General features: G+C 38.7%; 1 protein-coding gene and 1 long non-coding RNA gene across 2 annotated transcripts in view; one reads left to right on the plus strand and one right to left on the minus strand.

Moving 5' to 3' along the window:
* Positions 1-5158, plus strand: part of SLC30A8 (solute carrier family 30 member 8) — a 42828-nt gene extending 37670 nt beyond the window's left edge. Inside the window, exons 7-8 of the mRNA XM_010343682.3 lie at positions 3511-3645; positions 5013-5158. Coding sequence (XP_010341984.1) covers positions 3511-3645; positions 5013-5158 — 281 coding nt within the window. The remainder of the gene's footprint in view (positions 1-3510; positions 3646-5012) is intronic.
* Positions 1-17627, minus strand: part of LOC141581487 (uncharacterized) — a 474675-nt gene that overhangs the window by 139119 nt on the left and 317929 nt on the right. The window contains exons 5-6 of the long non-coding RNA XR_012514157.1: positions 5835-5960; positions 5092-5222 (exon numbers count right to left, since the gene is read on the minus strand). This is a non-coding gene — a long non-coding RNA (uncharacterized LOC141581487). The remainder of the gene's footprint in view (positions 1-5091; positions 5223-5834; positions 5961-17627) is intronic.

Consider the following 17627-nt stretch of genomic DNA (forward strand, 5'->3'; position numbering starts at 1 on the left):
AATAATTCCTAGAAGTGATATTGCTGTTTCAAAACTTACATACTGTATTTGTCTGTTTTTGTACTGCTCATAAAGATGTACCTAAGACTGAGTAATTATAAAGAACAAGAGGTTTAATGGACTCACAGTTTCACATGGCTGGGGAGGCCTCATAATCATGGCAGAAGGCAAAGGAGGAGCAAAGTCATGCCTAACATGGCAGCGGACAAGAGAGCTTATGCAGGGGAACTCCCATTTATAAAACCAGCAGACCTCATGAGACTTACTCACTACCATGAGAACAGTATGGAGGAACTGCTCCCATAATTCAATAATCTTCACCTGGCCCCACCCTTGACACATGGGGATTATTACAATTAAAGGTGAGATTTGGGTGGGGACACAGCCAAACCATATCACATGCATTTCAAAATTTGATAGATATTACTGTTTCTATCAAAGATACAGTATCAATTTCTTTCCCTCCAACAGCATATGAAAGTGCCACTTTCCATACATCATCACCACCACTGAGTATTATCAAACTGTTCATTCTTTTCTACTGATAGGTGAAATATTGTATCTTATTGATTTCAAATGCTATTGTTTAATTATGAATGGTGTTCAGTGGTTTTAAAAATACAAGTCTAGGATGTTATTTATTAAACATGATTTTAGATATTTTCTTGGATGCATTAATATTTTTCCAGACTCCCCCCCCAAGTAAAAGAAAGTTCTAGAATGTGATGGAGCATTGAGGCCAGTGGAGCCATGCCTCTTATCTGACAACATTATTTATTTCTTTTTTTCTTTCCCCAAGATGAAGTTTTACTCATGTTGCCCAGGCCCGAGTGCAATGACGCCATCTTGACTCAATGCAACCTCTGCCTCTTGGGTTCAAGTGATTCTCCTGCCTCAGCCTCCCTAGCAGCTGGGATTACAGGCATGTGCCACCGTACCCAGCTAATTTTTCTATTTTTAGTAGAGACAGGGTTTCTCCATGTTGACCAGGCTGGTTTCGAACTCCTGACCTCAGGTGATCCACTTGTCTTGGCCTCCCAAAGTGCTGGGATTACACTCATGAGCCACCACACCCAGCAGCAACATTATTTCTTATAATAAAATAAGTCATGGTGGACCTGTGTTCTCTGTAATAGTAATGAGATGGAGACAAGAGAAAAAAGGGTAGTAGGATCATGACTTAATTTCAAAGGTCCTAGGTGAAAGACAGTGGGTCTTCAATTAGTCAACAGAAATTCCCCAAAGAGATGAAACACATTAGGCATAATAAATGATATTTTGATTGCAATTCCTAGACTCTAATATTTGCATAACACTTTATACTCAGAGCACAGATGTTGGGATCTGATATCACTGATTCTGCCACTTCTCTGTATGGCCTTAGCAATGTTCCTTAATCTAACTGACCCCAATTTCCTCTCCTATAGTTAAATAAGAATTGTAACCTTAATAGCTAGCTCCTAAAGTTTTTAGGACTATTAAATGAGATAATTGCTATAAGTAAAGTACTTAGCACAAATCTTATACATAGTGAGTCCTCAATAAAAGTTTGTTATTATTACTATAATATAACAATTTTACCCATGACTTTATTCCAATTGTGTGGTTCATTTGAGACAAGAATTTCTTTCATCTGCTTCTAGGAGCCTAGGCCTTTTGCCACTCATAGAATAAAATAATGTGACAACCAGCTCTTTGTTACTTCCCCAAACAGTATGAGGTAGGAATAAAAACTCAGCTCATACTGTAGAGAATTTTGAGTTAAATCCAAGGAAGAAATCCCCCATGAGCAAGGTTCTTATTTATGCCTAGTGTCCCATTATTGGAATGCTAAGCACATGGGAGTTGTTTATATCCAACTGCTCAAGGTCATTGCCAGGGTCTGATTGTAAAAATTCAAAAAATTGCAATCTCAGGCATAACTGGGTTAAATTTTTAAAAAGGAGGGTTAAGGATTCCCCATTTCTCTAAGTAGATAGTTCTCAGCTCTAGCTGCTCATTACAATCCTCTGGGAAGCTTTTAAAAAATACTTATGCTCAGGCCTTCCATATCCAGTGTATCAGGCTCTTCTCACATTGCTATAAAGAAATATCTGAGATGGGGTATCTTATAAAGAGGTTTAATTGGCTCATGGTTCTGCAGGCTATATAGGAATTCTGGGAGGCTTCAAGAAGCTTCCAATAATGACAGAAGGCAAAGAGGGAGCAGGCACATCACATGATGAGAGTGGAGCAAGGGCAGAGAAGCGTCACACATTTTTAAATGACTAGATCTCACAAGAACTCACTCATTATCGCAAAGACAGCACCAAGCCATGAAGGATCTGCCCCATGACCCAAACACCTCTCACCAGACCCCATCCCCAGCATTGGGGATTAAAATACAACATGAGACATTGGTAAGGACAAACATGCAAACCGTATCACCCAGAGATTCTGATTTAATTGTATGGGTTTGGGGCTGGCTTTGGTATTTTTAAAAACATGTAGTCAGGTTTGAGAACCACTGCAAAGCAGAGCTGTGCAGTGGCTCATGAATGTTAACGCAGTGGTTCTCAATCTTGGCTGCCTGATAGAATCACCAAATGATCACTGATATTGGGCCTATCCACAGAGATTCTGATTTAATTGGTCTTAGGTATAACTTGGTCATCAGGATTTCCAAAATCTCCTCTGGTAATACTAATGTGCATCCAAGGTTGAAAACCACTCTAAAAGACTCTAGATTTCGGAACTTCATCCATGGAAATTTCCTTTAGGTCTGGAATGGAGTCATAGTACATTTATTTTTAATAAACACCCCAGGTATTTGCGCTGTTTGTACATAACTGAAGTATAAGCTAAAAACAGGCTGTACTTAGACATCTCTCCTACAACATCATCCAAAGCAGCTAAAATAATGGAAAACTTAGAAACCAAATAACAGTATTATACAATGTTAGGATCCTCTATTAGTCCAGCTCACTAAATGACCTGTTGGGTAACTAACATTTGTACAACACTGCCGTTCATAATAATTAAATATTTTCTGAATTGCTCCTCAAAGATCTCTGTGATCTATGTATTGTTCTTATCACCCTTATTTTACTACAGATGTGCTGAGGATCAGAGAAGTTCTGGGATTTGGGTAAACTCACCAATGCTGTCATCAGAATGCTAACTCATGATTATTTGATACCAAATTTCATGTTAATTCATTTTGCTTTCCAGAGTGTATATAAAGATAGTTGGGAAAGGCACAGTTAGTTTAATAATATGCCATAAAAACTAAGGGTAATTACTATTGCTGGTGATCGCATAGTAAATTCTGCTAGTATTCTGAGTGGGAACTTTTGCTTGATGGTAAACCTTAAAGTACTCAGGTAAATCTTATTTGTAAACATCTGAAGTAAGAAACCAGCACAGATGAGAATGTGGAAATTTTGGTGAAGACTCTGCCACTTGTTTAGGTAACTCGATGAGCTGTATTTCGTTGAATAACTACAGCCTCCATCTCTTACCTTTTGTTAGGTGTTCCAAAGAGCCTGAATTACAATGGTGTGAAAGAGCTTATTTTAGCAGTCGACGGGGTGGTGTCTGTGCACAGCCTGCACATCTGGTCTCTAACAATGAATCAAGTAATTCTCTCAGCTCATGTTGCTACAGGTCAGTGAGTTTTGTAAACACCCTGGAAAAAATTCAGTCTTTGTCTTGTAAAGTCAGTAATTTCCCTCCTTTTTGTAGAGCTGCCCTTACTGTCTGCTGCCTGTCAAAACACTATAAAGTGTTTTCTATTCCCAAGGACCTTTGAAACCAACCCACTTATTGATGTTGTCATAGCAACAATGATACCCAACTGACAGCCTTGGGACTGACTGCAGAGGGCAGAGGACAGACAAAGCAAAGGGCTAAAATGGGACCCCAACCTCAAGGTCTTGGACTCTGAAAGTTCAACTTCATCTGTTTGGCTTGGTGCCCTATCAGTCAAATAGTAGGAATGAATTAAAAACTTAAACTTAATTGATTATCTCCTATATAAGATGTTTTTCCTAGCACTGAAAGTAGAAAGATGAAAGAAACCCAGTCCCCACTCTTAAATTTCTAACAAGCTAACAGATGTGCTAATAGGAATTATGGTGGGTCCCACACTGTATGGTTAGAAATTCTGTAGCCATGTTAGATAATTCTTATAATATTAGGTTTATAGTAAAAATTACTTCTTCAAGAAGTTAATTTTATCTCCGATATGTCCTAGAGCTGGGAGGATAGGCAGTTGGAGGGCATTTACTGCCTCAAGAGAAAACTCAGGCCAAGGATAATACATTAGGCTGCTAAAAAATGACTCAAGAAGTTACTTAGGGACAGGGGACAGGAACACTAGTGACAGTCATTTGAAAACTGTGCTTTCTCAGACATCCTCATCTTCTCGAAGGGGCTCAGATCTGACTTTAGGGAATTTACAGCATTCACTATGCCAATATTTCACTGCAAATGGAAGAATCTAGTAAACACTCAGGTTGCTATGGAGGGGACTTTACAGCCTGCTGATAGCATTTGCGACAGGAAAAAAAATGGTAGTGAGGTTGCTGCTCTAAGAAAGGTCTGTGGGGAGCTCTAAACGCTTTCTGGTTCCTGTCACTATCCTTGATATAAATTCTCATTACATACAAGGCCTGAAATCCAGAGATCCCTGGGAGCTGGTGAGCAGGGCTATATACGAAGTAATAGTTTTGTCTTGGCTTTTTCCAGGGCTTGTCTCTCTTTCCATCCAAAGCTCCTAGCAATGACAGACTCCTGAGATAACAGTGGACAGAAAGAGTTCCCATAGCGACAGGGCACTTTGCTGCACTAGAGTTTCCCCTGCCTTGTCTGTGTGAACGTCGCTGATTATCAGTGCCAGCCTGGCTTCTTCTGAGTGCCCTGCCTCTTCCCTGCCCCGGCAGGTCAAAGACAAAGTACTTGAAGTTGGAGTCACAGCAGTCACCCATGCGTGTGCAATCAGTGCTAATCTCCCTGTGGTTCTTTATCAACAGCAGCCAGCCGTGACAGCCAGATGGTTCGGAGAGAAATTGCTAGAGCCCTCAGCAAAAGCTTTATGATACACTCACTCACCATTCAGTTGGAATCTCCAGTGGACCAGGACCCAGACTGCCTTTTCTGTGAAGACCCCCATGACTAGCTCAGTCATACTGTCAGCTTCCCAAATTTGACAGGCCACCTCCAAACATACTGTTATGCAGTTTCTACATCATAGAAAATAAGGAACCAAAGGAAGAAATTTAAGGAAGTCATGTTATGGCACAATGCGCATTTTATCTATTTATTTAGCTCCATCCATCATGAAGGAAGAGGCACTGAGATCCATCAATCAATTGGATTATATACTGATCAGTAGCTGTGTTCAATTACAGGAACATGTATATAGATTAGTCGTGAGTGGAGCCAAACTAACAGCTGTTTGTAGCTATTGGCAAATCAAAATTCATCTCCCTTCCAATAATGGCTCTTGAGAACACATAGGTAAATTTGAACCCAGGAAAGTCTTACCAGAAATCAGTGGAAGGGACAAATAGTCATAAAATTTTCCCAAAACAAGAAAAACAAAAAATAAAGAGAGTCAACTCAGGAATAAAAGTGACTTTGTATGCTAACACCCCATTAGAACTTAGTTCTATAACGTGATTTTTTTTCCTCCTCTGAATTGGACATATGTATGAATATACAGAGAGGCAGGTACAACTAATTTTTATTTACTTGTCACATTTTGGTAATAAATCTCTCTCATTTCTAAATTCTAACCCGTTTACTTCAAAACTTTACATAATCACTGTTCAAAAGGAAATATTTTCACCTACCGGAGTGCTTAAACACCAGCAACAGCCAAAGAATGTGGCAGAGACTCAGAAATCTTCAAGAACAGCCGACAAAAGCATTTGAGTTGACCTCACCAAGTTGTTGCCACAGATAATTTAGATATTTACCTGCAAGAAGGAATAAAGCAGATGAAACCAATTCATTCAGTCCATTAGCATGATCTGAGCACTGCTTTGTGCTAGACCTTGTGCCTAGCATCAGAACTACAAAGAGGAATCAGATGCACCAAGTGCTTCTATGTCCTGATAGCAACTCAACACTATCTGTGGAGAGTAAACTAAAGATGTGCAGGCCAATGGAAATCCTATGTCAATGGGTTTGGATTGGAACCTGGACTTCCACATTTTTTTTTAAAGTTACTCAGAGATAATTCTAAAGATGAGCCATAGTCTAGAAGATTGTCAACCATAGAAGGTCATTGAGTGGGACAGCTAGACACATACACAGGCAGCTACAATAGTATCCTGAATTACAGTGATGTAGTTGGGTATAAAAGGAAAGTGATGGATATTGCTGGATGGGCATGGCCAGTGAGATTTCATGTCACTGAGGTGACAGCCATGCTGGACTTTGAATTACATATGAAGGCTTTCCAGGCAGATGAAGAAGAGAAGGACATTAAAGACAAGGGGAAGACTATGTGCACGGCATACTTATGTGTGTCTGTTAACTCTTAGTTGGAAATGCAAAATTCATGGTGCAAAGAAAACTCTCCGTGCTGTGATTTTTTTAAAACTACATACTTTTTGCAACTTTATGATTATGAATAGTATAGAGAACAGGAGATAAGTCTTAGATGATTTTTATGTTGTTGTTAGTCTCTAGCAGGCTGTTAGAAACCTAGCAGGCATTAATAATTGTGGAGGCAATGACTCTGAGGCTTATATCTGGGGCTTGTCATTATTTATCATTTATATTTGTATTTTCTTCTGAAATTTGAGAGCCAAGAAAACATTGACTTTGACTGAGGAGGTCACATCTGTGCCATCACTGTAAATCAATCAGCACCACTGAAATAGCTACTTAGCATTCTGCTGAGCTTTCCCTGCTCAGTTGAGACAAATATACTTGTCTCCCACCGCCATGAGCATGTTTAGGCAACCAGGATTAGAGCTGCTGAGGTTCCCAATGTCTCCTGCCACATCGGGTTCTCAGAATGGAGGGAACGGTTTATGCCAAATCGTTTTTCCTGTCTCAAGGACCACTGAATGGTTTTGCTTTTCCCTATTTTGCACAGGACAAGGCCCTAAAGATCAGGTGACTTGGCAAACCCACAAGTTTTAGTGTAATTCTTTGCTTCTGCTTCCTTTTGAAAGTAATGTTTAGATTTGATTTTATGTCAGAAATTCACTGAAGAATTGACAAAGTCATAGGTCACTGGGAGGGAGATTTGCGTGTCAACCAAAGGAATTGTCCCATGGCCCCAGAGCGTTTCTGTTGTTTACCTGAAATTCTGCTTTTTAAGTCAGCTAGATTGAAAAATCCAAACACTAGATGTTTTGTGGCAAAATGCAAGACAATCTGCAATGGAGATTTTAAGGATTTTGAGATGCAAAAGCAGATGTTACTAAGTGGCTTTATGCACCATCCATCAATTCTGAAGTTCTGACTCTTCCCTTACTCTTCCCCTGGTGTGGTCAAAGCTCCAGGCCACCAGAAGCTAGCGGAATAATGTAGTTGAATTCTTTACTTCATGGTACTGTATTCTCTCCAGCCATCAAAATGTTAATGATCTTTTATGTCTTTCACAGCAACACTCTATTCCTCTGAGTAGTGAAATCAGGTCAACTTTATCACCACCCTCCACTTTTAATATACTTCACTGTCACCCAGCACCCCCTTAAGATTTATCTAGGGCTCTATGGTGATGTTAGGACCCATAAAACCAATTTATGCATTCCATATGTTTGGTTACAGATGGGAAATGGGAATGCTGAAGGACAGGAAAGAAACGATGTTTACATATTAAGCATCAGTTCTGAAGCTAGATTGCCTGAGTTTGAATCTTAGCTCTTCCCTTTATTGGCTCTGTGACCTCGAGCTAGTTACTTTAATGCTCTGATCCTCTATTTCCTGATCAGTAAAACCTCCCTATTCAAATGAGTGAGAGTTTAGTCAATTAGAACACTTATAAAGGTTGGAGCTGTGCATAGCATGTAGTTAGCGTTCAGTACATATTGTTTTTTTATGATGTATAAACATGAGTGGGCACAGAATTTTAAATCATCTCAACTTTTAAGAAACTTTGAGTTATCAACACAGTTCCATGAGAGTGGCAAAATTATTGGTGAAAATTAAACAGCTGTTTCTCTGAGAAAGCAATGGAGGCTTGTTGAGATAAAGGCATTTACCGAGAGGCTGTTACCTAGTGAGAGTGATGAATTAATTAAAATAGCTGAATCCCTTTCTGACTGTCTCTGAAAGCTTCCACTTTTATCTTTGAAGAGCAGAATTGTCACTCCAAGGACATTTATTAACAAAAAGTACAACCATCCAGTTCAATGAAGGCAAAGTCATAGGTCTCCCAAGTCTTACTCTATTCATGTGAAATCACGTCCTTGGCTTTTCTCTATCAGGTAGCCTCAACTTTCTCTGACCAGGTGCATTTCCTTCTCCGGTTTCTAAAGTGCCAATGGCAAATTTGGATCACTTAATAACTGTTTCATTTTGTGACCCAACAAAGTCTTTTAACACTGTGGTGTCAAAAAGAAAAACACCTCCCGGGCATATACATTTTATAGATTCCTAAAGAATGTTGCTCTCCAGCTCCAACCCAACCCAACGAAATATGATCCAGAGAGTCTTGCAAAAGAGACAAGCCTTGTTTTCCACAATTAGCTCTAAAGTGCCTCCAGGAAATGATTTTCTCAGCTCATCTCTCTGTATTCCCTGTTTTGGATCACAGGGCAATCTGTTTAAATGACTAATTACAGAAATCATTAAAGGCACCAAGCAAATGTCATCTTTGAATACCCACGTCCCAAGTTTTACAAATCCTGCTTGGCTTGACAGTGATGAGGCCACTTAACAGTCCAGTGCAGGCGGATGTTAAAAAAAATAAAAAGGTGACCATCTGCGGTTTAGTTTTTTAACTTTCTGATTTCACACTTAACGTTTGTCATTCTGTTACTGGGCACCTGTTTAAATTCTATTTTAAAATGTCAGTGTGTGTTGTTTAAAACAAAATCAAGGAAGAGAGAGAGTTTGGGTTAAGTCATCATCTTTTTATTACCAAAATCATGGCAGGATATGTTTTTCACGACACCAGTGAGGACTGTAATGAGAATACACTCTTTCACTCTCAATCATTTATTGAAAGAAATAACTCATTTGGGGAGCATATTTGTCTAAGAGAGATGGAAGATAATGTGTTAGAATCAGGAGTACTTTTGAAATCATCCGGTCATGGGCATAAAGCCCCAAGGGGGGAAGAAGATGATGGTCAGAGGTGGTAGGAGCCCTTGACAGTTGTAAAAAACAAACTTGTGCTTCTTTAACCTTAAAGCCAGGAAGTGATGAGAGATGTCACGCTGAATTGCAGCCCTGTCAGGAGTGTCAATCAAGTCCTGGAGACAATGTATCACTATAATTGCCATATATTTCCCTTCTTCAAAGGGGTGCCTGTTTGTTAAAAACACAATTTTCCTACTTTAAAACCGTATGGTTGTTACACAGTCTAATAGTACTATCAAACATTATTTCCCTGGCTCTGTAGAGTTTAGGAGTGTTTCGGGGTATTGCAGAAGAAAGGGCACCAGTTGTACTAAAGACATTGTAAACCATGGTAAGTTAACCTGTACAATGGAATTAGGATCAGATGTGAATTTAGGGTCTCCTTTGAAGTTAAATTGCATTCTTCAAATGGGAGTCAGTAGAGATTTAATGAACCAGTACCCTGGTTTGTTCCTAACTCCTCTTCCATTTTCATGGAGATGAAGGGCAATTTTATTGGGCATATACAATGATGAACAAGAATTTCTGTTATGGCCTTATTCTCCTCTCCAAAATTGCCTCTGACATGGCAAAAGTCCATGGTCAGAAAAGTAAGAATACTCTGTATTGGCATTTCTTTACAGCAATACTTTCTATGAATAATTAATGGCCCAGAAAGATGAAGTCTTTTTTTCTGGTTTCTACCTTCTCATAAAGTTCAGCACCTTGTATCAACTTGGGTGAGGAAAGGAGAGTTCAGATGTCCCTGGCTCAATAAGCTCTGAATTTATAAACAAGAATCACATTCCCTTTCCATTCAATCTCTAATCCTTTATAAAGATACAACTGTGGAGACGATCTTTCAAGATCTTAGATTAGATAATTTTTCATGTTCTAATAAGAAAGTTCTGAGGGGAGCACTATGATCAAACATAGCTGATGAGAACATATAATTATTTTTATTCTTTTCCTTATCCTCCTCGTTTTCCTATTCCTCCTCCTTCTCTTCCCCCTTCATCTTGGTAGCTCTTAAACACTGTAGAATTTACCACTTATCCTTCAACAATAGAATATTTTTATCTGAGAATAAACATTTGCACAATAGTAGAGATATTGCAATATATAAATTTTGGGGAAAAAACCCCTCAAATCCTATATCCTGAGACTTTTAGTTTGTTAGTTCAAAATTTATTCAACAAGCAACTGCAAGTCAAAACATCAGGGAGTACAATATTGCTTAGATATGTTTGTATTTGTCCAGAAGACTTTTATTAATATTTGAGATTTTAAAAATTACTGAATTGCTAAATCCTAAGAGTCCTGAAAAAATCAATACTGATATGGTAGGCATTAACTTTAGGAAGTCAACACACCTGCATTTCTTCTCTCTTGAAAAATATATTTCATAAAGATACTGTTCAGATGTAATCAAATCATGGAATAATTTACATTTCCTGATGAAATTTTCCTGTTTATTCCAGAACTTGGTAGGTATTTCACTTCATCTTCCTTCTCTCATTACTGAGATGCCACTTACTGCATTGTACAATGGTAAATATTGGCGAATGATGCGAGTGTGTCAGGCTTGGACTGTTAGGAGTGCTGGAATAGATCTCTGAAGCACAGCCAGGAAAGGTTAGAGGGGAGGATGCCTATAAGATGGGGCAGGATTAGGAGTTTGGTATTAGGCAACTTGAGTTATGAAGCAAGCAAGTAAAGATGTCAAATAGGCAGTTGTTTATGTGAATGTGGGCTAGAGTTACAAAAATAGTATTCTCATCCTGGGAGAGAAGTCTGGGCTGCAGTTACAAAAGTCATCATCTTGTCAAGGCCACACAATTACACAGGTGTTTATTGTGATGAAGTCCCTTCCATCTTGTAATTGTGCCATCTGGAACATTTAGCCTGTGAGATAGCAGGGAAAGAGAGAGGAGAGAAACCACCTCTTAAACTTGTTACAGTGCCTTTTAAAATGGTTGCTTTTCACTTCTGCTGGGAGTCCATTGACCAAGACTAATCACATAGCCCCAACCTAACTGAAGGGAAGCTGGGAAATACAGAGAAACACACGGATTCCTGACATGTATTAACTACCACCAATTCACAGAGAGAGGAGATAATTGCTGAAGTGGTATACAGGAGGAAGCAAGAAATGATGGAATCTAGTGCACAAGCAGTGTACCTGGTTTTATATGGAGGCATTTATATACAACACAGAGCTTTTACAATAACAGAATTCTGCTGGTAGTTGGCTAGGTATGATGGAGGCAATCTGGCATTCTCGTCTGATTGCTTCATTTTTCTAAGTCAAGTAGGAAGCAAGGTTATCAACAGATTGTGACAACGAAAGAGTATTAGTGATGTAAAACAAAAGGAGCAAGAGTGAAATCATCATCTAGGAGAGTGAAAAGATCACAATGAGAGTAAGATTGCCTGGTTGTGCCAGTTTTTAAGCTACTGTCTGTCAACCCCCAACTCTCTCTGGTATTCTTGGCTTCATGATGCTGGGAGCAGGGACTGTGTTAACTACATTTCTCCTTTGCTGGCTGCTCCTTGTTAGGAGGCCCTAGAAGGAGATCAGAAGCCTAGAGAAAGGAAAAGGGGACCTTCTTCTTGTTTTGTTTCCTGCTTGATCCTCTCTCAACAGTGTCAACCCAGTAACACTTTACCCCAAACTCAAAGAACCAGCTTCATCACATCCCATCAGAGAAAAGCACCAGGTTACTGTACTCTTTCCTTAGAGGTCCAGATCCCAATTCCATTGTGTCTCCCCTCAGGCTAAGATATTGGCATCAATTAATTAGCATCTCCTCCTCAGAGGGCAGTGTTTTGGCTTCAGTGTTCTAGCTCCATTTTAGCTTGGGGTTTACTTCTTCAAGCTTCTGAGTTCTATTAATTCCCTAAAGGAGGGTTAACTGTTTTCTGCAATTCTATTTCTGTTATTTTTCATTCTCTTTTTGTTTTTCATTTCTTCAATATCTGGCTAGCTTTCACATATAAAATATAAATATAAAATAATTGATGTGATCTCATTGTACCTTGTTTAATACAGTGACTGAGCACCAACAACCTCATCAACCTAAGTCTCAGTCTTTCTCTCAGTGAAGGAAATAAAAATACCCATTTTAGAGTAGTTGTGAGGATTAAATGAGAAGCTGCAGTAAAACACTTCATGCAATTCACTGCTTGTAGTAAGTTCTCAATAAATTCTAGTTATCATGTTTTGAGAATCCACTCAGAGGTCCCTAGTCAAGAAAGCTTTTCCCAATATTCTACCCAATGCCAATCATTCCATCTTCAGTGCTGCCTTTCAAGCAATCACCTTTTTGTGTTCTTGCTTTTGTCACTTTGTGTCTTGTCTGTTCTGTTTTTCTATGTTTCCTTCCTTAAAGTATTACTTTCTACTTATCTTTGAATAATAACACCTAGCACAGGGCCCAGCAGAGAGTAGTATTATTACATTATCTGCAGTAACACACCTTCATATAGCAGACCTCAATAGTTATCAGCGGGATAGTGAAGCATTTTAATTTTTTCAGATGTTTCATTGTAAATACTAGACATTTGTGTCTAACCGCTAACCCTACATTCACTCAGCCTCTGCTTCTAATCCGGTACCTCATCTTTCTAGCTGCATGGTTTTGGCCACTTTGTGAAGCAGGATTCAGTTTCCTTACAATAAAATGGGGAAAACGACACCTATATCACAAGGTTGTTGCAATCATTAGATAACTGATGTGCTGCTGTCAGTGCAACGGCTGGTATATGATGTGGATTGAGAGCATGAAGATTTCTTTTTCTCTGAAATAAATCCCTGCTTTTGAAACCTCACTGATGGTGTCATAGAAGGCATGCGTTCTTAACTTAAAAAGAAAGATTGATGGACTAGTTGAAGAATCAAGTGATCAAAATATGTCATAAACATTGTTCTGGTATATATCAGAGGACATTTAAAATTAGATCCATTCTATTGGATATACAACTATTTTAAGGAATTGGTAGAAATAAATAGGTGAAAAGATAGAAGGCAAAAAGGAGCTTTTTTTTTTTTTTTTAAGGATGTAGGTAGGTGGGACAGTTATAACACAAATGTGTAGGGTCTGGCAATATTTAGAAAGTGTTTATAATAAATAGCATTGAGATATTTTAAAAGTGCTTAGTGTGGTACCTGGTATGGTCAGGCATTATCCCAGATGATGAGCTAAGCTTAAATTCCTTCCCTGTCACTCACAAAAATATAATTGGGAGAATAGGAACATGAAGAGAACAGGGTGGAGTGAAGGATCAGGAGTTAGGGATGAAGAAATAAAATTGATTCACAAGTTACTTGGATGAAGGATATTAAAATAATATGATGAAAGTGAAATAATATATGGCTGTTTCTTTCCATAGCCGGCAAAGTCAAGTAGACATTGAGGTATCTGAAATATTGATGCCTATGGAGGCAGAATTTAACTCTCCCCAAAACTATCTTTGCTTTTTCATTCACTTTTTAATTTAATGAGCATTTAATGGGTGACTATTTTGTGCCAAGCCTTGTGGTGAACATGGGAATCCAGGTGATAATGACACATTACAGTAGGAGATGAGGACAAAAAACAAGGACCAAAATAAGACACGTCCAGATAGTGATAAGTGGTAAGATAGAAATGAAACCAGTGGATGTGGTAATAATTGGGAGAGGGCTAGAGTGAGGCAGCTACATCTGCATGACCCTTATGAAGAGGTGACATTTGGACTGAGCCAGCTGTGCAAAGTAGAGGAGGGGAAGGAAGGATAGTTTGGACAGAGGGCCCAGGTAGGAAGAACCTGGAAGCCTTGAGGAAAAGAAAGGAAGGAGATGTACTCAGTGTAGTGAGCAAGGCTGGAGGAAGGGGGGTGATCTGGGCTGGACTGGGCAAAAGCCCTGTAGGCCATGAGAAGGAGCTAGAATCTTACAGTAAGCACAAAGCTCTCTACCGAAAAGAAGAAGAACCATAGCTGAAGCTTGGCATGCTGCAATTCTTTAGTTAGGCTTGTATTATTTTGGCAAAATATATTTTCTAATAAATTCATCAAAGATTTATCAAGCACCCCAAAATCCTTTGTAAAGAAGTGCTTCACATATTTATTTGGTATTTAATATTTATTATCCATACACACACACACACACTGCAAAGCACTACACAGGGAAATATAACCCACAGTGAATACAGGAGAATCATCAGGTGGAGAGGAGGGAGGCTGGAGAATTAGTCCATCGCATCTCCACACTCCTGAGACACATCTCTTCCTTGGAGTCTTTCTGCTATCTGCCATCACCAACATTTAAATAAGATTATAATAAATTAGACCCATACTTTTTTTTTTTAAGACATGGCTTCCTTCTCTGGGTCTGCAGGAGCTGTCCCTTTTCTTCATGCAGCCACCAAGAAATAGCCACGGCACCCAGACATCTCCATCATTGATCTCCAGGCCCATATCCTATCTACACCTGTCTTAGAACAAACTTGGCCTTCCTCCAGAAAAGGCATATCAAATATTGATGCACTTCGTACTTGGTATTGACCAAGTACTTAGGTGCAATCCTTATTTACAAAACTTGTCTTTTAAAAAATTAAATCCTGAAAATATATGTAACACACAGGTTTAGGAACTAGATTTCTCAGTATGGAGCCATCTGGCCTGATTTTATTCTGTAGTCTCATCTATTACCACTTTTCACAAATAGCCTATAATGTAACACACTAAGCTGCTCATCTTTTCACAAGTAGGCTGTACTTGTTCATGACTATGCCTGTGCTCATTTCCCTTTTCTTAAATATCCTCCCTTCTCTTTCTTTTTTCTTCTCTGCCTTGAAACTCTTATGTATCTTTTAAAGCCCCGACAAAGATAAACCCTTTCTGAAGCTTCACTAACTTCCACTGTCAGAAAAGTTTATCCTTCTCTCTTCTTCATGTATTGAACACTTTGTAGGGACTTATGACATCACAAAAAAATATTTACAATTTTGAATTCTTCAAGTAGACTTTGAGTTCTGCGAAAACAGTGATCTTTATCTTATTTAATGTTTTCTCTTCCCCCAAAACCCATTATGATGCCTACTAAGTAATCACTGGATAAATTTGTTGAATAAATAATCATGCAATATGTCAATTTTTAAAATACAAGAGTGGGTTCAGTGATCCCAGATTGAGCCCTTAAGAAAGTGAAGCATCAAGAGGAGCTGAGAATAGGTGACAGGGAGTGTAGCAGGAGGAGTGTCAACATGGTCAATTCTGTTACTGTAAATTGGTCACAGCTGACTCTAGGAGCTCTGCTTCCCCATGGATGTAACAGGAATAAGAATCATAATCCTTCTTACTTCCTTCAATTGTTACAAAAATCAAATCAGATACCATAGGCAAAAGCCTTTTGTGAACCATCAGCCATCATATAATCAATAGTTAGTATCATTATTAATGAAAATGATTCATATATAGCAATATATTGTACAAATTTTACAATAGATTTACCTCTTTTCATGGGACCACAGTTAGCCCTCCTCCCCTCTCCAACTTCCAACATATTTAGAACACACACATTCATACACACATTGACTATTAGCTTGTCTGATTGTGCAGAACTGCTTATTGAGAACTTCCTGTAATATATGGTAGAAATTTTACAATAGATTTACCTCTTTTCATGGGACTACAGATACTCCTCCTTCCTCTCCAACTTCCAATGTATCTAGAACATACACATTCACACACACATTGACTATTTGCTTGTCTGGTTGTGCAGAATTGCTTATTGCTTCTTAATACCTTCCTGTAATACTGCCTGATCATGAGGTTTGGAAATAAATACCAGTGGAGCTAAATTTGCAAATAAAAATGCATGAAAGATGAGAAATGGTTTTTTTGGTTGTACCAAATTTAGCAGACATTGGACCAAGCACCTTCTGTGTGCCTGGCACTGTATCTGGGAAAGTAAAGATAATTTCATGAAAAATGAGGCAGGGGGTCTGCTCTGAAATTTCCCTCAGCAATGTAGGTGAAAAGGGTCAAATTTATAATACAGAGGTAGAAGGTCTTCCTCAGTTCTCTACGAGAAAGTGGACACCCTTAGACTTCCCTGAGTACCATCTGTCTGGGCTGAAACAAGAAATGAAGCAAAGAAAGCAATTATAGGATGCATTCTGTGACTTGGAACTGAACCCTGTCATTCACCAACCTGTTGGAGGAGACAGCCTCTGTACTAATGTTATGTCCAGAATTCAGAACACTCTTGGCCTTCAGGAAATTTTTGGAAGGTTAGGAGGTCAAGGACTGGGCAATTCTAGAAGCAGTGCTTGGCCTTTTTCTCTAAAAAGAAAGGGAATTTGGCACTTTTCCAGTAGAATTATTATTCAACTGGCAAGGCCTTAAGTCCCCAACTGTGTTCAGGGCTGTTAAAGTGAGGGTTTGGCAGTGGTGTTTATTCAAATTAGGGTTTTACTTTATTTTAAGGGGAAGGTCTCTGTTTTCCAGTGGATCAATCTAGCTGACAAAAGTGAGATGAGGCAGAAGAAAAGAGCAGCTTGATTGATGTGGGTGCCTATACATCACACGCCTCTTTAGGAGAAATTAGCATCTTAGATGGGAGGGCTTGGAGAATTTTAATGTTAAGTTAATTAGAAGCCAAATAACTAAGTTTAGTCAGAGGCCCCACAGATTTCCTGGGAGCCCTGGTTGCACTGGTCCAGATAGTCTTTTTAGGCTGTGCTGTTCTCAGCCACACATCCATCCAGCTCCAGGTTCCCTTCTCTACTCAGAGTGGGAGAGGCTGCCCCTACCCGCTTTTGTGTTCCCAAAAATGCTGCATTCTCTCAGTGCTCAGTGAATATTAAATAATCAAAATGGCAATAAATATTGAGCTTGGCACGTTCCTTTAGAAGTCTTGGACAGGAGACAAGTAATGCTGTTGGAGGGTATATATATATAGAGAGAGAGGGAGAGAGTCCTAACCTTTTCTCATTATAAATGATAATTATAATTGCAATACATTATTAACATAATATCAATAATGATGGTAGAGATAATTATAATTGCAATATATTATTAATTAACATAATAATAATAATAATAGTCTTTGGCAAGATGTCAGGCACTGAGCTGAGAAATTAAATTCACATACTTATTTAACCCTCAACAAAACAATGATGTATGTATGATAACCTCCATGTTACAGATGGAAAATGGTTCAGAGAGTTTAAGTGACTTGCATAAATGTAATAAATAGTAATAAAACTAAGATTCAAATTCTGATTTGTGTTGTTCCAAATCATGTGCTTTAAAACTTTATTCTATACTCTTCCTCTAGTCCATTTTCTATTGTG

Source organism: Saimiri boliviensis, chromosome 15, assembly GCF_048565385.1.
Source record: "Saimiri boliviensis isolate mSaiBol1 chromosome 15, mSaiBol1.pri, whole genome shotgun sequence".
Taxonomy (NCBI): Eukaryota; Metazoa; Chordata; class Mammalia; order Primates; family Cebidae; genus Saimiri; species Saimiri boliviensis.